Source organism: Puntigrus tetrazona, unplaced genomic scaffold (genome assembly GCF_018831695.1).
Source record: "Puntigrus tetrazona isolate hp1 unplaced genomic scaffold, ASM1883169v1 S000000130, whole genome shotgun sequence".
Classification (NCBI taxonomy): Eukaryota; Metazoa; Chordata; class Actinopteri; order Cypriniformes; family Cyprinidae; genus Puntigrus; species Puntigrus tetrazona.
Window position 1 is genome coordinate 1,221,167 of NW_025047807.1, and position 20,520 is coordinate 1,241,686.

At 39.9% G+C, this 20,520-nt stretch overlaps 1 protein-coding gene and 1 long non-coding RNA gene across 2 annotated transcripts; one reads left to right on the forward strand and one right to left on the reverse strand.

Moving 5' to 3' along the window:
• Positions 1 to 1,579: 1,579 nt before the first annotated feature.
• LOC122332633 lies at positions 1,580 to 15,626 on the reverse strand. Its single transcript, XR_006248506.1, has 5 exons — positions 14,648 to 15,626; positions 6,581 to 6,683; positions 3,206 to 3,418; positions 2,541 to 2,587; positions 1,580 to 1,949 (listed from the first exon to the last, which is right to left on the reverse strand). It is a non-coding gene; the product is annotated as an uncharacterized LOC122332633 (long non-coding RNA).
• Positions 15,627 to 18,052: 2,426 nt separating this feature from the next.
• On the forward strand, positions 18,053 to 19,668 carry LOC122332639 (transmembrane protein 238-like). The gene is made up of 2 exons (XM_043230007.1): positions 18,053 to 18,656; positions 19,536 to 19,668. The coding sequence occupies exon 1, from the start codon at positions 18,110 to 18,112 to the stop codon at positions 18,644 to 18,646; it is 537 nt and encodes a 178-aa protein (XP_043085942.1). The 5' UTR covers positions 18,053 to 18,109; the 3' UTR covers positions 18,647 to 18,656; positions 19,536 to 19,668.
• The last annotated feature ends 852 nt before the right edge of the window (positions 19,669 to 20,520 follow it).

Consider the following 20,520-nt stretch of genomic DNA (forward strand, 5'->3'; position numbering starts at 1 on the left):
CGCGCCTGGAATGTTTGGGATAATTGCAAAAATGTAAATGTAAAGTCATACAGGTTTGAAAGAAATTCGGGAGAATCAATAATGATGGGTGAACTGTGCCTCTAACCCTTGTGCTTCGCTGAAAATGCTTAGCTCCTGGTCGACAAACAACCAGCCTTTTAAATTTACTTGTAAATCTCTCATTATGCTACATTTCGACCAAATCTCGGATTCCTCTTTTTGTCGACTTGTATTCTTTCAATTTGCACAGAATTTGCATTTCTTTTTGGAACTGGCTGATTGTAGTCCTCACTGATCTGAGCTTACGAGCCTCGGTGAGTCCTATGATCAAAAAGCTATAATATAGCATAACGAGAAAATAATACGCATTTGGCCGTTTTTGACTGTGGGAAAGGAACAAAGCTGTCCTACTCTCAGTGAGCTTTAGTCCAATGTGACAACACTACCGTTAACTAATTAACATTAATTAACATCATTAACATCAATTAATATCCAGAACACAACATAAGATATCAAGAGTAAAACTCCAGAAGCTGTAATGAATGGAGAAGGTGGACAGCGTTGAGAAACGCTGATCAGTGACTCATTTTATAACAGACACAGATCAATAGCAAAACAAGCCGCTGTTAATAGATAATGTACGGCAGGTATTTAATATACAAAAGATGTCCTTCGATGAGGGTTAATAGGCTGGCGTGACCTAGCGAATGACGCATCGGCACATCTTGAAATAGATAAGAGAGACGGGAGATGAAATCTCACACACGGCAAGTGTAAAAGAGCATCATTATTTAAGCGTAGCTTCCATTCACGCCGCGGCTCGTCTCGAGGACGCTAGCGGGGAGGGTTTGCTGGTGCAGACACTATGATGAATGCCTTGGAGGGCTGGGAACTTTCATATTCAGCCTTTACAGCTGTTTTTCTGCATGACTGTCTCGCTCAAAGAGAGATTTATCTTTTGCTCTTTTGCATTATAGCATGTTTGGTTGCTTTAGAGTTACTGATAATGGAATCAAACATTCATGTTAGGTGTTTATTTACATCTGCACTAGAGCGGGGTACATTACATGCAAAAGAAACACTTACATAACTTGTCCATATTTCGTTTTTTTTTTTGTTTGTTTGTTTTCAAAAGAGGTCTCTTCTGTTCAGCAAGGCTGCGTTTAATTGGTTAAAAATGCAGTGATTGTGAACTGTATGTTTTATATGTCAGTATATATCAATAATATTTCAGCGTCATTATTCCAGTCCAGATCCCCCAAAAATCAATTTTCTGATACGTTGCCCAACAAAATAAACATTTCTTATTATTAAGTTGAAAACAGTATTACTGCATCATATTTTTTTTTTATAAGAGCTAGCTCTACACGAGCTGAACATTTCCTGCAATTTAGTATTCATGCACAAAATAATGCCTGCCCTCAACAGGTGCTTCACATTTATTACACATGCCTCAAAAGTAAATGTTAACACAATTTTAAGCTTCTTAACAGTTCCTGAGTAAGGTCCGCTGGGTCCAATGATTTTCATGAGTGGAGAAGCAGATGTCTGCCATTAGCAAAAGGTTTTTTTTGTGTGTTTGTTTGTTTTTTTCATTACTGCAGTGCTGAATCTAAAAGCACAGTCTTCTACTAAACAGTGAAATAATATTTGACAAAAATAGTCCAGTGTCCATCGAATCAGATGATGCTTCCAGAGCAAACAGGTCCTCCCAAAAACTCATGCTGAAACACGTTTATGTTTTAAAACATGGCTGGGAAATGCTAGCTGCACACCTCAGTAAAAGGAGTGAAGTAACAGAGGTTTGTCTGTGGGTGGACGAGTATCTGTCAGTGAGATGCTCTCCATCGGGTGACTGAAGTGACCTTTGGGACGTTCTAATATGTGACACTGGCCTTCCAGCGCTTCAGATGAAATCAGTAGTGAGCTTTCCATCAGTGCCTCATGCCCTGGGTCAAGAGTCAGAGACAGTTCAGACATAAAATAATCATTTCGTTGAGAAGCTCCTATTCAGTGAGATTAATCCAGCGCACGCTACATACATTCTATACATGACCTGGGAAATCACGGTCGTCTTAAAATCATACTGTGTGAAGCTCAAGAAATAATGGTGAACCGTAGAGAATCTGCCGCTGCATTTCCCAGAGCAGAGTGTGTCATTCTTCATTAACGTGAGGATAATCAGGTTTCTAATCTAATCTATAAATCGAACAGCCAGCATAATAGGTTAATCTCTAAGCGAAAATTTGATCCATTCTCCACAGATACAAATTGTAAACATAATTCCGTCCGCTTAAAAGAAAACAGCCAGCACAAATACAAAATGTCTATGCAGTTGCCAGTTACGATGAACGGAGACTGAAAAACTGTCTGTAAAAAAATGACAATTGGCAAGACGTATGATCGATTTCCATAGCATAAGCATAGCAAAGTATGGTTCATTCGATCATGATGATTAGTTTAAGAATTTGAACCCATTGATTTGTTCGCAGCCTCTGCGAGATCAATGGGCTGAAAATGATGAGTGATTAATGACTTACATGTCAGTGTTTTCCTCACCCCAAGCTGCCATTTGACTTCGGAAGATCTGTAACACAGAGAGTCATATGGGCTACTCTTATGAAACCCTTATGCTGCTTTTGCATCATTTTTGAAGCTGCAATTCTTGTTCATTGTAATGGCATGGAAGAGAGAGACCAAAGCAGCACAGCATTACAAAAGTCTCCCTTAAGTCATGCGTGTTGACAGAATAATAATTTATGTACATTTCTGACATTCATTACTCACCATCGTGTTGCTCCAAACCTAAAATACCTTCGTTCATCTTCGGAACATAAATGATGATATTTTTAAGGAAATGCCAGATCTTTCTTGTCCTCCGCGGAGAGTAAAATTTAAGTGAAATATTCCCAGAAACACAGAGATAAATAGTATGACATCGGTTGTCCAAATGCAATTTTATGAAGCTACGAGAATACTAAAATATACACATATTCTTGTAGCTTCCTAAAATTATGGCTGAATCACTGATGTCACGTGGACTATTTTATCAATATTTCAGGTCTGGTCGCATTTCAATGACGTTTCTCTGTATCCGAAAGCTCATCAGAAATATCTTAGTAATATTGTTCTTGAAGGCCTTACAGGTTTGGAACGATATGAGGGTGAGTAATTAATGACAGAGTTCTCTTATGGGTGAACTGACCCTTTAAAAAGAAGTTTAAGAAGACACCGGCAGCTTTCGTGAGCAGCGCAAAGAATGGATGGAGATGTCCTGCGTCTGTCTGCGCAGAGCTGCCATAGTAACAGCGGCTGCGGTTGGAGGTAGAGGTGAGGTCGGCATGCGTCCAGCTCTCGCATGTCACGCCGCTGCAGCAGGGGGCTGATCGCTTTCTGATGTCACAGCTGCTGGAGATCACTAATGGAGTATACACACGCCAGACGCAAGAGAAAGGAACATTTCATAGAAGATCATAGGACAGCGGCTACATAAACACTCGAGGCGCAGACAGGCTTGGCAGTAACCTTCAGGGGATTGTCTTCATTTGTATGCGAAGGACGCGTTTGTTTGTCGTGGTTAGTTTCGACAGTTAATTGTGGTATGAAAGTGATTCGCCATGGCAGAGAAAGGTGTCAGTGTGAGTCCAGTTTGTACGGCGCACTAATCAAAGCTCCTGCAATCTGCGGGACATCTTCATCATTTAATTTCTACACACAGCTGAGAGAAGTTTGAAATCATCTTTTATACCTAATCACTTCCGACTTCCTGCTGATAAGACGCTTTAGTCCGATAAAGATCAGACCTTGGAGGAAGCAAGACAGGCTAATTCAGTGCCTTTCTAAGAATTCATTCCTACTTTCCCGTGTTACATTTAGTCTTTACAGCACTTTAGTATTTAAAGTAAAAGTCCGAATATAACTGTAACCATTTCTTATACTAACAAAATAGCAATATGTAGGTTTTTTTCATATAATAGGCAAAAAAGAACAATAGAAATACTGAATTTAAAATCTGAATTAATTATTTAATTCAGAAAACAATTATTTTAGATTGTTTTGGTGTCACACTTATTGTCAGAGAGCACAGCTGAATGTGGTTTTGATTATATTTTGGGAAGGGAATCCCGCATAAGGGTATCATTACTGATTAAAAATACTTGACAAAAATACAGTTATTAGAGATTACCTTTTTCTTCCCCAATGATGAAGCAATATGGGAAAAGGGGCATTAAAAAGCTGAAACACTGCTATCTTAGAAGACACCATTTAAAGACTAATAATTAATATGATTATGATGATAATTGTTTAAATATGGAAGGTCTGACCAATCACCGTAAAAAAAATAGAATAATCATCTCAATGCAATAACAAGAGGCGAATGAGAAAATAATCGTGACACTAAAGCAAATGTGAAAAAGAGTGCAGCTCTTTAGCACCGCTAATGCAAGAAAACGGTTGTAGATCTTCGCCAAATTATTCAGCGTTTCCAGATCTGCTGCTGTTCTCAGAGCTGCCGGCCAACACGGATGCTCTTGTCAGTTCATCAGACTGTAGCTTATTTGGAAATTCTGACATCAGTTTGTTGTGATTTCACAGTTTCCAGTAGATGCTGTTGCTTTAAAATTCATTTCAAGCTCTGTTCTTATTCAAGCTGTGGATACCGCTCTGTTTGGTGAATTCATCTCCTCCGGCTGACGGATCAGGGACGGACTCATAACCTTGCGCTTGTGAATCCCGGCCACACACAGACAAACACACAGCACGCATTTGCATTCATCTCATTACGAATTTATTTTCTGATTCATATTAATGGCAGCTGATAAATTATTTAGTCAGCTTTTTCTTTATTTCTCAAGGGTCATATCAAAGGCCATTTCTAAATCCTTCCCATTATCTATTCCAGAATAAATTGTCTCTGTCCCACTGGTCCCCCTTTGACCTTGCTGACTACAAACTTCGGAGGGAATAATCAAGCGCTTTGCTGCACTTTTCCCACTTAAATCCAAAGCGCAGTGACTTAAGAAATCCAGATTGGGCGGCAAAACAACAGGCTCATTTTTCTAGTCTGTCTATGTCATGGTAACGTTACTGTGGAGTTCATACTAACAATTCTACATGTATTCTTGTTTTAGCATGGCGTTTTGGTCTTGAAGAAAAAAAAACAGCAAAAGGAACCGATAATGACATTTTTTGTGTGACGCTTTGAGCCTGAAACTCAATGGAGGGACGTTTTCTCGTTGCTTTTACTCTCTCTCTCTCTCTCTCTGGTTCTCACGAGAGGCAAATCCATTACAGACTGGCTTTATGAACTCGACTACAGACTTAAAATGCTTAGGTTTGCTTTTTGCTACACTCAGTGGGAAAGTGCTCAGACTCAGAAGAAGTGTTTCGTTGTTATTCTAATTAATGGAGAAAATTAAATGCATCTGTTGTGTTTAAGTGAATGATTTTTCATATACCTCCTCGCTAACTTCAGCAGAAGGGATTTATACTTCTGCCGCCCACTCCGATTATGAAATCCATATCTCCTTCAGTTCCCCTCTAAATCTCCGTCCCTTTCTATCTCTCGTCTGTGTTCAGTTATCAGAGCGCTCAGCACGTAATCAGCTGTATGATCTTGCTACTCAGTAGAGCTTCACTCTGTGAATGTTGTCATATATCTTGGGAGCGCATTTATTGCTGTTGGAAGAGGAGATTAGTCTTAATGAGGCTTCCTGTGAAAGAAATAATCAGTAATTATGGGCACTGAAGTGTACACTTCATGGTGAACACAGTAGCATCAATTATGATAACCCAAGTACATATAATGGAGGTCACACTGCAAATCAATGGATGAACTGCTGCTAAAAATGGGTCAGGGAATTTTCAGCACACCGTAAACACACAGATGCCAGACCTGATTGACGGCTAATATTATTATTATTAACAAAACAGTTGACAGTTGTAATTGGTGATGTATTTTTATTAAGCTACACACATCTTGACTCCCAGAGACAAGCGGCAGTCTGTATTTATACAACAGTTCTTACTGGTTCTTGAATCTGATTGGTCTTTTCCAGTGGTGCAATATTCTAGTGATAATAGAACTCCAACTAGTTCTTTTTTGTCAGAAATGTAGTTGTTTAGATTTCAGATATTGTTGATAAATACAGTCATATTCCTCAGAGACATAAAACAATGCTGTGGTATAAAATGTAAATGGACTTTTTGCTTATTGAGCTGTTTAAAAAAAAAATCAACATGACATTTGCAATAAAAAATGAGAAAAATGGCACTCCTTATTGATTGCGTGATCTTTCTGAATGTATTTTAATCATGCAGTGAAAGAACACAGTCTATATGCGCATGCACTGCTTAATGTACGCATGCGCTCTATAGAGGTGTCTATAAAGGCGTTTTTTGCAAAATGCTCAATCATGTCAAATCGCACATCGTTTAAACACCAATTGCAATATTTTCTCAGACCCAACCCTACTTCTGAGGCATGTCAAATAAGAAGATCTGTTATCTTGTCTTTTTATGTCTGCAGCAGAATTTATATTAAGTAATTATTTTAGAAATTATGTTATTGAAAAAATACCTCAACCGGTTGGGACCTCAAAGGTGGGTATGGTCCTGACTTTGACCATGATCTTCTCATTTTCCGTGCGGTCCACAAACGACCTCCAAGTGCCTCAAAATGGCTGTGAAGAGTCAATGGAAGAATAGTGAGAATGCTGTCAGTCAATAGGGAAAGAGAGGCCAGGCCTCCATGCCACACCACGGTACAATGACTTGGGCCCTGTTTGATTTCAGAAGGCTGGTGTGTTGAGAAGAGAAGCAATGCATCAAAACGCCTGCACAGGGGCTGCAGATAACAGAGCTCAGCCTGAGGAATAATAGACTTGATTGAATTAGCCATCCATTTCTCGCCATGCTCATAAATCTGGGATGCCTTGATCTCAGTGGCAGCCAAAAGGGGCCTGGACTGAAAAGAGAGGCAGCCTCTCAGCCACGGCAATCACAATACGCCTGAGCCCAGAGAGAGCCGTGTGTCACGCAGTTAATGCATGGCTGCTTCGCCTGTATCTAAAAGCTTCTCCCTTTAATCTGGGAGAGGGAGGACAGGGACCTTCCACGGCTAGATTGAGAGAAGTCTCAGTCGCTGAGCCTCTGGATGGCAGAGGACACGTTATTATAATGTCTCAGAGAGATTCAGAAGAACACAAATAGAAACAACCAACAAATGTGCCGAGCATTATATTGCAAAGCATCTAAAGCACACGTCTGACAATGTTCTGAAATGACGCACTATATCAGATGACGGACTGACAGTCGTTCACTTCTACTGGAGATTCACAGAGAGATTCACATCCGATTTGAGCTTTAAATATATGGAAATATTTCAACTTGTGCGACTACATGCAACCATCTGACCGGCTGTGCTCTAGATGATCAAAAATATGAGTGTGAGCTACTGTTCTGAATAATGGATACTTATGGATAAGTCTGAATTTGAATTTTGACCTCGGGCAGCTCAAACTATGTTCGTATCCAACAGTAATGACAGCCATTTAACCTACACAGGTAGCTGTTCATTCATTATTCACTCGTCCTACTACTAATAACGGGAAGATAAATAACCTTTCTGATGCTGTCCTTTAGTGCAGGGTCAGAAAGCTGTCAGATTTCATCCAAAGTCATTTAATTTGCGTTCCAAAGATGAACAGAGGTCTTTGGAATGACATGAAGGTAAGTAATTAAGGACAGAATATTCATTTTCGGGCTAATTATCCATTTACAGTTCATAACAACTGTGAAAGAGAGTTATAACATCATGTCAACAACTTCTAGACGGTATTATCGTAAACTAGAAATCAACATCATATTGATGTTCATACCAGCTTGATATATCAGTTCACACCAGTACAGCAGTTCTGTGATTCTAGGCCTTACTCAAAACTAGTTATTAACAAGCTATACTATTCACATAAACTGCAAAGCTAAGGTTTCAAGCAGTCTTAAAATACAAGAGTCAATGCACTAAAATGATCGCTCTGCGCAAATACGGAAAATATATCATCAGCAGTGCTGTGTTGCTCTGTATGTATCAGGACTGGCGGAGTGAAACTATTAAAACATTTGTAAATGAATCACGACGTATCTCTCTGTTTTGGGAATTGTTTTAGCAGCAGCACATCAAATGAGCTGCCAGAGTCCAACTGAGACCATCCTCACTCTTTACTCAGCCCTCACTCTTTACACACTGTGCTGATTTAAACGGATTGTTCGCCCAAATATGATCATTCTGTCGTCTTTTACTCGCACACAAACCTGTGTGACATTTTTTTGGGTCTAAACAGCATTGGTTGTGTATGGAGAAACAAAAATAAATCAGTCAGCGAGCGTGATTTCACCAAGTACAAAATGTTCCTGAATCAACACTCTTGTTGATCCTGGAACAACATTCCAGTCAACCAATCAGATTTGGGTGATACTTTTTTTCTGGAAAATCATTTTTAGGCTTATGATCAGGAGCTTGTAAATCAACTATCATTTCCCACTGATTTTAGGAATGACTTTTGGGTAGGGTAATGTTTAGAGGTAGGAACTAGGATAAGTCTATATTTATGGACAATGATACTGATCTACGATCATTAAAAATTTGATCCAGGATCATGTCTTACTTGGCAAAATGACGGCCACCAATAAAGTCACAGAGTTTGTAAAGTCCATGAAGGACAATAAATGATGACATCACTTAAAATCGCCTTAAAATAAAATAAAGAACCTTTTTTTGTCTAAATGGTTCCATAAGGAACCTCCAAAATCTGAAGAATCTTTTTGTTTCACGAAAAGTTCTTTGTGGCGAAAGAAAGTTTTTTACATTATAACAAGTAAAAAAAGAGATAGTAAGAGATTCTTTGGGTGCGTCTCAATCAGCTCCATTGTTCAGTAGTCAGGGCACTTGACCAGGAAGACAGACATTTTACGGACCGTCTCAATTGTGAAATCTTTCCAGCGCAGGAGCATTCACTCCATGAAAAATCCCACAATGCACCACAAAAACTAGGGAGCATCAGCGCTATACTCCCTTACAGAAATAATAAGCGTGAAATGCGCTAAATAAAATATCACACGATAGAAGATTTGAAAAGAAGGGCCGTTTTTAGTATATTTTAACATAAACACATTGACATGTAATAAACGCATCTAATTATCGTTTCGAATATTTGGTTGAATTGTAGTTTGAACTGTAGTTTAATTCCAGTCATGACTGTACGTATGATCACTGTCCCAATGTGCATTGAGGACCGAAAAATGGTTCTATTATGTCATCGCTGTCCAGTAAAGAACCCTTTAAAGCATCTTTACTTTTAAGAGTGTACACACAATAAATAAATGCATTTAATGAATGATGGCCCGAGTTAGCCATTAAAAAACAAATAGCAAAAAAAATTTTTTTAATCAAGAGAGAGCGCGTGGACCCAGAGGCTGGAAAAAGTGAAAATAACATGGCTTTTATAACACAGCACAGCCCTCAATCCTGTTGGGCCCTTCAGACTCGGCCTCCGAACGTGGTACAGGCCTATCAATATTCCTGTCTTACGATGCCCTTTCATGAAGGCCAAGCCGGGGTGGGCTGGATAACTAAGGTACATGCTGGAGGAATTTTCTGAAACCTGACCGGCAAGCTAAGCTGCTCGCAATCTCGTCTGCCTGCCAATGTCTGTGGCAGCGCTTTATATATTATACACACGCTGCAGCACAGACACTGGAAACATTAAATGATTGTGTTCTGCTACGTCTTAATAATTTAAGTCATCCATTTTGTTGGCTCTAAACCGAGACGCTGGTTATAATGCGTGTTTGCCCCACACTGCGAGGTGGATGGCGTGGATCAGGAAAATGTGTGCTGATAATTACGGGGCCTGGGATGACAATGACTCAGTTAATTGCTCTAACCTTTTCTTGCCAAGCAGGAGCAGCATGTCAGTGTTGGAGGTGAAATTTGGCTTGTTGTTGTTCAGCTTCATTGATTGCTGTATTCGCTGATTTATGATTCATGTAATCCACAGCCGACAGGCCGTATACTAAGACACGACGCTCACAAACAAGGTTGCACGGTCATAAAAAAAAAAAAAAAAAAAAAAAAAAACAAGAATACAAGTTTATAAGTGGTTGGTAATTTAAAGACAAGCACATTTAGATTGAGTCTAGTCGCACACAAATCGCTGCCTGATCTCATGAGCGGTAATATTTTATTGATATATAGATATTTTACAAAATAAAAGCCCACCGCGATCTTGAATCTGACCAATTAAAACAATGTCATATGCATATATACAGCACTGTGTACATATTTTTAATCAGCTGTCCCATGGCAAATAATTCCATTCCATCAATCTAAAAGTATCCATGAGAATTCATATTTGCTCATACAGTAAATGTTTTAGATTGTGTATGTTTCTATATGCAAAGGTATGATAATGCTTGTGTTGTAGAAGCACATAATATTTCCAGTACATATGAGACTTTAACGATTTTGCAAAGCTGATTTTATTCCCAAATAATTGTCTAGTTCAGTATTTATATAGTGTTATGCCACCTGGCTGGGCCTTAATAAGTAGATGCTAAAGTAAATACATATTTCTATTCATCTATTCATAGAATTTGCATATCTGCACACAAGTCTTCTGCTTACTCCATCTAGATGTATATTACTGCATGTATGTTTGTACTTAAAGCTGCTGAAAATGCAACATTTTTTGTTGTTGTGCACGCCGTCTGAATCCACGCGACTTTTAAGTGAATTTAACCTTTAAACCTTTTTGGATTTATTTATTAATTGAAATTAAACGATATCTACAACATTTAACATCAAAAGTGCCCACGGCAAATTATGATGTTTTTAAGCCATGAGCATTTCATTGAAGGCACATTATTTTTGAAATGATATGCTCCCCAGGATTCAGTGCGAATAATAATAAAAAAATCTCACCGGGAAACTGCAGCAATGCTACGCTGGTTCTGTAAAAACATATGCACAATGATTTTCATTCCCTTGAGAACAGGTAGGATACTATTATTGATATTACAACCAGTAACGCAGCACAAAAATGGAGCAGGAATGTCGTTCTCTACACGATTATGCCAATATCTATTCACCAAGTGCCAGAGGAGCTCCTAAAACGCTGTACGCTTTGTGAACGAAGCCAAGTCCACCAATCGGTCTTGGCATGGCCCAGTGGGCTGCGGGAAGCACTACAAATTGCTCTCATCCACCGACCCAGCCAAATCTCACAGTCAGAGGACAAATGTGATAGATGGTTCGTCTTCTGAGCTGTCAGTGGGTTTATTTTACAATTAGACATCTCCAGGTGGCGTAGCTAAACAGAGAAGGCTCGTCTTCGGACGTGAATCCTGTTTACGTCAGACTCGGGTGAGTATCTGACAGGTAGGTCTCTCATAAATGTTGCCTGAAATCTCATTATGCCAGACCTTCGCCCCGGTTCCTGATGGGGGTTTTGCCACACGTCCTTGACGCACAGATACAGGCGCAGATATTTCTCACTGAGGCGCTGTGAGGATCGTTATTGCATCGGGTGATTTTCAGCTTCAAAGCACAATGACGCTAATTCAAAACAACTTGATCCTTGGGTAAACTGGAGTATGTGCAGATGTGAATACACATATATAACAAACGCCTTTTGTTACTATCATACTTATGAAGTGATTATTCATGCTCAGATCCCTTAGTCCCCAAATAAATGAAAAGAGCTTAGCTCTGCAGACTCATTAAACAGACAACGGCTAAAACAACTCAGAACAGATCAATGAAGCACTAGCTTATCATACTGATGTTTTCAAATGAAAGCCGCAGCGGTGAAGTGTCAAATTGCACACTTCAGTCCAATTAAATTATCATCTACGCTGCATTTAAGACAAAATATAATTGTTTGTTTCTCAGAACGCGAAGAATCTCAGAAATTCCGGTCCCGTCTATGGCAGGCTGTCTCCAAAGGCATATCTACACGATTAAAAATAGACTCAAGTTACTTCTGCAGAAGCACAGGAATAAACCTTTAAGGCAAGACAATGTGCTCGGCAGCCATCTTACCTTGCAGCTATCTCCTATTTTCATTATGTGAGTAGCTCTATCTATTGCGAGGATCTGAATTGGACCAAGACGGTGGGTCAGGACTGCATTCTAGTACCACATGTCTTCAAGTCGGCAGTAAAATCAACACAACAATGCCCCACCAATCACAAAAAATATCCTTAAAAACTCTCATGTTTAAATATAGATACATATTGCTAGCATTTTGGCTGTTAATTAGTGCTTATAAAATCTGCATGACTGTATTTTAGATGCCTTAATCCTACCCCATACTTAAACTTAATAACTACCTTAAATAACTATTAATAAGCAAGAAATTAGGAGTTTGTTCAGGGACTCTTTTTCGTAATATTTGTTCTTTATTGTAAAGTGCTACCAAAAATGTAACTTTTTAAATTAAAAAGGTCAACTTTAAGTAAGTGTTATATGATGAAAAAGTAACCTAAAAAGTATGTAAAAAATATCCAATATAGTCCAATATGAATCCCCTCTGAAATATATTTCATGTATCCCTAATCAGAGATTTTACATCCTATAATTTAGATGAAAAAAAAAGAAAGATGGAAGTCAGAGCAAGAATAGAAAATGTAACATTTAAAATCATTAACTGTAACATAAAATTGCATGCTATTCATTTCTAGCACATGACAATAAGACAATAAGGCTATAAACAATTTCATAACTGCCCCCCGTTTTGTCCTTAAATGATAATTTTAAGTTCTTAGCACAGTCTGTTTAACACTGTCTGTTTAATACAATATTTAGAGATGTACGATCTGCAAGGAGAAACACAACAAAGAAATAAAACATGATGCAAAAGAATGTGTCTGCAATACTCAAGACAAAACATCAGAGAAGAAATACACTTCTGAAAATTGGAATCCTTAAACGAAGGCACTTGACTTGTTTTGTCTCAGAGGAAAGATGTTTTTAGATTATAAAGATTATAATAAAGATTGTAATGCCATTTCAATAGCAAATGTCTCACGAGGAACCATGCGGCGTCAAGTGCCTGACAAAACATTAGCTGGAAGACAGGTAAAAGGTTCTTTACTTCAGAGAAGGCAATGACTGAACAGCCTTTTAATAACGGCACAGTGTGTGGGTATAAACCATTAAAGACATTAAAGACCATTAATCAGATCTGTTTTTATAGCTTTTAGTCCACATCTACCAATTTGGGTGCCAAGTATGAAGTATGAAGGAAGCAAAGGTTTGCTTGGGGGTTCACAAACAGACTCTACGACAAATAATAATACCAAAAAATATTTTACATATAATACTATGCATTAATGTATTTAGGGGTCCTTGGCATCAAAAAGCTTAAAGGGGTCATCGGTTGCTCAGGTTGATATACTGTATGATTCTTTGGGGTTTTAATGAAACGTCTGTAACATACTTTGGTTAAAATTTCTCAGCGGTGGTGTAAAAAACACCCTTTTTCTTCCGTCCAAATCAGCTTTGTTTTCATCAACCGTCAATCAGTCCTTGTTCTAGTCTATATTCATTATTACATCAAACAACTAAACACTTAAACCGCTTAATCAGACACAATTGTCTTCCCTTGCACCAGAGTCAACACAAAGGCAGACTGATGACAGTTCACTCAGGGCGGGTCTAAATGAGAGGATCTTGTCAGGGGGAGGGGCCTGTGCAGAACTACGCCATTCTGCCCGGAAACAGCCAGATTTGAGAAAAGGAATTTAAAACAAACAAAAAAACACACTGGGTGGATTTTTATCGTTATATGGTGGTTGTGTACACATGCTTCCATCACGCTTTTGTGTTCAAATAACTTGTAAATTGAATTTTGCATCCAATGACGCCTTTGAAAGGGTTAAGATCACTACAAAGCACTACAAAATCACTACATTCCTTCCTGTTTAGTCCCGCCCACTGATTCATGCAGATGAAGATGCAGAGCACCAAACACAGGTCTATGCAGAAACCAAACATTTTTAATAAAGCGCAAGTCCAGTAAGAACTTGGTCTTTTGTTCACTTCATTTTACATCTGATTTGTTTACAAAAAACAACACAATTCGAACGTGAGATTTTCAGAAAGATTGAAACTAAAAGATGCTGTGCTGAATAAATTGGATCTGATATCACGGCACACAAGCGCGAGTAACAGGTTTTATTACGTGATCTTTATTGCTTTGTCCCTTATTGCGGGTCCTCTGATGCCTACTGAGTATTTAAATGCGTTTTTAAGAGTAGCATCCGTGAAGAACATGGGCTGTCAAACACGGCTATTAGCCAATCAGAGCAGTGGGTGTTTGCTTCCAAGTCTTCTGGTGAGGGGAGTAAAAACCGGACAAAAAATGGTCTATTACTTCTAGATTAGGATGCTTTTGGATGTAAAAGTCTTGATAATATCGTAAGTGTTCCTCAGAGAACAATACAAAATAATAAAAAGGCGGTTCATGACCCCTTTAACAACCTCTGTGCTAATGTATCCATCCTGCAATACGCAGATTTCTGTCCAATCACATGCAAGAATGCATTCTGCAGGTAATCAGCATATACGTTTACGATTGTGATTTACCTGAAGCTCATTGTCTGTTTAACTCTGAAGAATGCCTCTTGTCCTCGAGATAAAGATCGCTCTTTTCTTCTTTTAACGGGTTGTAAATTGAAGTTGGCTCCTGATGAATGCGGGCGGTTTAAGTCTTACTCCATCAGTTTCAGTTGGGAACGCAATGCAGGATACCTGTCAGCGGGCAGAAGATACATTAGCCATGTCAGACGAATGGAGTTTAATCATGTACACGCAGCCAAGCGCCTCATGTGGGCTTCAATTCACAAATATCCCCAGAGCTTTAAAAAGAATAGCCAGGAATGATGACAAAATCATAATCATCACAGATGGATGAATCAACTGCGAGTTTAGATAAACCTGCTGTGTGAGGATCTGTTGGGCGAGATAAGACTGATCTCTCTTTCTCTCCGCGAGCTGCAGGCCTTGTGATTATCTTTGCTAAATCAAACGCGTGGGGATCAACTTTTGTGTGTGGGTTGAACAGGACAGAGCTGCACTCGACGCTGCTGCAGGGTGGGAAGATACATTCTGTTACTAAACACACGTATTCGATCCGCGTCCAGTCAACTGAGATCGGCCGAGGAAAACATGCACGAGGATATGCGAGCGTGTCACGGGGATGCCGGCGCATTGTCTTTCAGCTTGATTAAAACACGAGAAGAAGTGACGTTTATCACGCCGCTGTCAGATGAGAGACGCGGCTTCGTTGGCACGCATCCACACGTACAGCAAAACGACACACGCATACACTTTAGCTATTATTCGAAGGATTTCTTCAACGGCCGCGCAAATCCCACCCAGTAAGCCGTCACTGAGACGGATAATAAAAAAAACAAATTAGCCTCCTTCCCACTCCTTTTTGCTGAATTATTGCACTGCGGTTGTGATATTGAACGCTCGCAGGAAGGTGATGAAGGCGAATGTAAACACACTGCTGTGATTAGCGAATATGAGAGCTTAGAGGCGATCGGTCATCCACAGATGAATGACCTCGAACTGACTCAAAGAACCGGTGCACTTTGACCCCGGGGAAGTCACAAGGAAAAAAACCTGCTCTCCCACACGTCACCCGCAGCGTCAACAACCCGATCCTGAAATTGCAGCCTTGCAGCTCGACTATCCTTGATATGAGGCCCACAGACTCACTGGAACGTAATGCGGTTCTCGTCCCGGGGACCATCCCATTCCTCAAATTACTTTCACAGGCTGTCATTTGTTACATAAAACATCCCCAGATTTGGGAACGTTGCAGGTAAGAGGCGTAGAGAAAGCGAAATGGGGAGCAACAATGCCTTTGATGGCAGAACAGGCATGTCTGCTTAAATGCTCGGGGAAGCTCAAGCGTGTCAGGACTACAGATCCTTTGGGAAATCAAGACTTGGAGAAAGGCAGGCGCTCTGGAAAGATCCCCAGCTCTAAGCGCCGAGATCTGACATTTTGAAATGTGAAGTTTTGGACCACCTGCTGTAAACGGAGGTCCATTCTGAGGCCTGATTAGAAAGAGCTGTGAAAGACCTCATTTGTCTTGTTACATCTGGTGCTCGGCTCTGGTTCTTCTGCTGAGAGTCTCTCCTGTAATGAGATCAAGCTCTGAGCGATCGCCGTGTGATGTCTATGTCTTCATTCATCTTCTGACGCTGAATTATGCAGCGCAGATCTGTTCTTCGCAAAAGCTGTTCTAGGAAAAATAAATATTTGACATTGTTTCCAATAGGCTTTAGGACCTGTGGAGATCTTGTAAAAACTCATCATTAGTGATTTCAGGGGCGGCTAATCGGAGACTGTGAATGACGAGCGTGTGGTAACACTTTATTTCAATAGTCCACTTTAGATGTTCTGCTAACCGAACCTAATAGCCTACTCTGTGAGTTAGCACACATGCCGTTGCGAATAAGCGAGAATTAGCTGACATGCAGTTGCAGATTTACTTTAGGAGAATGTCTAAAGTGTAACTGAAGCATGTATAATGATCTTACAAGATGTTTTAGTGCCGAAACCGCTATCTATCGATGTGGAGAACATCGAAGCAAGCTATCGGGGTTGTTGTAAAAACTTTTTTTAAGAACGATTCATTTAAACATTTCCACAGGCTGCAGATTCAGACTATTAAAAGCACACCGGCGCAATGTTTCCCTGCGAGTTACGAGTGATTTACTGTCCTTCGCGTAAACGATTAGCTCGATACGCAACATAATATATAGCTATTGTGAATTTCACAGCTTCCGACAAAATGGCCACTCTGACCCTGCAATGCAGTCTATGACAAAGCCGGAGAGTTTAGCTTCTTCTTAGTTTAACAACTGCACAAAACAGCAAGACGAGGTTAAATTCGACTAAAGAAACAACAGAACCTCTCCAAGCGACTGGCGAAGACCTGAAGGGGCAGATTTACCGCTGTATATCCTGTAAGATCAGTCGCAGAGCTCGTCTACATCCTGTCACTCGCACATTAACACTTGCATGTATTGTTGCCATCCTCATATTGCTGTCAGGAAAAGATTGTGTTTCACTTTCTTTAAACCCAGTGTTCAACTCAATTCTTGAATGCCTTCTATGAACAGTTCAGAAAATTGCAAGCTTTTTACAAGTTTTTGTCCCGCAGGACTTAATTATTTCCAACACCTTATTATGCTTGTCCCTAGTCAAAATATTGTATCCTCTGGCATCATCGCTCTGAACGCCAGCTGCTCATTTCTGGAGGAATATCTCCACAGTGTGGCGGGAATCGATAAAACATTACCGAGACATGCCTTTACTTCTCACATTGATAATTGTGCACAAAAAAGCCGTTATAATGCATAATATGTACTCGTACATTAGAAACGGAGGTATAAATTGACGTTTTTGCTCAGTTTTATGCTTTGATTGTATCAAAACACGTGTCTGCAGATGCTCGAGGCTGGCGAAGATCATCAGCGCCATCTGCCTGTCATATCGTGTCAGCATTTTATTTGACCTAGTCGTTTCTTTCGATATTTCCTAGCTAGGACGTAAACACGTGCGAGCGCTATTTTTACGTTCTTTAAAAACTATACTTTAAATTGACCATTTTCTTCACACGTCGCTTGTTTTCTAAATCATCGATCTTTCCTCACACGTTGGTGTTTAAAACGGTGAGGAGTGTTTTGCAAAGCGGATGAAAATCAGTTATAATTTTTTATTTTATTTATTTATTTTAATCGATTTTCAATTAGGCCACAGTTGTTTATTTCGTTGATTTTTGGGGTGCTCGTCCTACATGCTACAAACGCTAGCTGCTACACGTCTGAAAAGCGTTCACGCGGCACGCTTAGTTCTCCCAAAACAACTCCGCGTGTCGGAGCGCGCGCGCGCGCACGCATTTTGACGTACGTTCTGGTGACGTCACACGCGGGGCGGTTCTCCCAACAGGTGTATTTCACAGGTGTAAGGAAAAGTAAATGCCAGAGAAGTACGAGTCCGCGTAGCCCCGCTGTTTCATGCAGACTCATGTGTACAATGGCCCCAAAGTGTATAGGGGGCTGCGCCGCGTTGTTTTTCCTCGGGATTACATTTGATATAATCGGGTTCGCTTTGCTCTTTGTCGGCATTTTCGCCAATCTGCGATTGAACGGCAGGTTTTACGGAGACTTCTTGATCTACACCGGCTCTTTAATAGTTTTTCTCAGTCTTTTCTGGTGGATCATGTGGTACACCGGGAATATTAAAGTTTCCTCGGAGGATATGGAGAAGAGGACGTTTGATAACTTTGCGCACTGGGCGCGGAAGCTCTCGGAGCGGCTGTCCAAAAACGGGATGAACGGCGAGAAGCGCTTGGACGGCATTAAGAAGTCGCTGAACGGCGACGTGACACATCACGCTCCGACGCGGATAACGTGGGAAAGCTCCGGAACGGCGGGGTGCGCGAACGAAGCCTACGACCGAAGCTCCGATGCGCCGCCGAGCGAGAAGACCGTGGAGCTGGAGATCCTGAAGAACTCCGAGATGTTCCTGCAGAGCGGCGGCAAAACGGAGAGATTCCTCTGAACGGCGAACGGTACGCTGTTATATGGGACTTCATTCTTTAGCGGTGTCAACTTTGGAGAAAAGTTGATTTAGACGAACACGAGGCAAGAAAATAAACAGCACGGGATGAATAGATAAAAGTAGAGATTGAGAGTTAGCCTATCTCTTAAAATGATAATATTAAAGCCTAATGACTTAGTCTATTTTCATTATTTGATTGCATATATGAGGCCTGTATATTCTCATCAGATATTTTGCTTTTTATCTATGATATTTGGACATTGAGGCATCATTGTTATTTGCGAGAAATATATATATATATATATATATATATATATATATATATATATATATATATATATATATATATATATATATATATATATATATATATTTGAAGTAGATCAAAACCTTTAAACCAAGTTGGTTTAAATCCAAAACAATACCTGTTCTTGTCTTAGGACTTTGATCAACTTTTCGATCCACTTCAAATGTTTACCACTAGTGAGTGTGTGTGTGTGTATATATATAGGCCAGGGGCTTTACAATACATAAAAGCAATGTCTTATATTACTGCATAGTATTTGCTTCAGTGTCATGTTGGAGTTTGGTGTTGATTACTTAACTTTTAAGTTCATGCTCATTTTAGCTATCCATTTTATGAACGGAGACTTCTTGTAAACCTATTGTTTTACAATAACAAACAAAAAACTTTTTTTGTTTGTTAATGTTAACCGTCGCGGACCAGATAATTAATTTTTTTTTTTTACCAGTACCGAAAAACACTTAAGATCATATTTCTAAATTACACCTCAACAACGTGTATGGAATTAATATTTGTTGTATGGATTTGATGTGGTGAGGATATTGTACACTTGTGAAACTTGACGCCGTACTTCTCTCTTCCCAGGCCTGTTTTACTTCTGTTGGTCAGAGTCTAAGAGGAGGAGGAAACGCAGCAGTAAGACTGGAATGTTTTCAACCTTCATCTTTGGACTGACTGAGAAATCGAGTCATAAATCAGGGAATTTTTTAAATGAGCACTTTACGCACGATTGTTAAATTTGTACTGTTAACTTATACTGAAATTTTAAATTTCAGATTTTGTATTTCCATCTTTATCAAATAAAGAGTTTTTAGAAAAATCATTCGTCCAGCGACAATGAACTTTCTCGTTTCTACTAAATCGGATTTGGTTTTATTCTGTATTCTGGCTTTATTATAACAATCACTCGTTTCTGTTATGAATCCTACAGCACCAGCAGTCACGTATGAGCTACTGTTTGATCTCCGTTAAAACAAGCATTACGGATATTCCTCTATTTTTATTGGGAATCAAAGTACTTTCAGCTCAGACCCTGGGCATTTCAGGAAACCTGTTCACCTGGAAGTGCCTCACCCTTTTTCCATCTCGCAGCTCTCCGATGACACAGGAATGGGCCGAAGACCAGTTCTGTGTGTGTGTGTTTACTAGAAACACAGCTCTGTTATAAACAGTACCTTTAGGTGTGATTTGTGCTCTTTAAGAAATACTGCAACGTTGCTTTTTCGCCTAACATTGGGATTAAAATCCCGGAGAAACCAGCCAGACAAACATAAGAGTTTAAAAGACACACCCTGCTATTGTGTTTCTGGATACGTGAGCCATTAAATACTCAAGCCTTTCACAATCACAGCAAACGGACAATAAGGGAGAGCAAGGCAACCACCGGAAAAGTCATGAAAGTTATAAGTGGAAGGACTTGTTTGATAGCGACCTTTTAGACGCGGGGTTGGTTTTGGTATGCGATGAAAACGGCACAGTTCTGTAACCCTGCCGAAATCCCTCTCTCCCATATAATCCCAAGGCGTTCGCGTTAACCGCCGCTTCCGAGTTTCTGCCACCACCGAAATGC

Coding starts and splice junctions, on each gene's coding strand:
- LOC122332639 (XM_043230007.1), top strand. CDS start 18,110: ATGTGTACAATGGCCCCAAAGTGTATAGGGGGCTGCGCCGCGTTGTTT.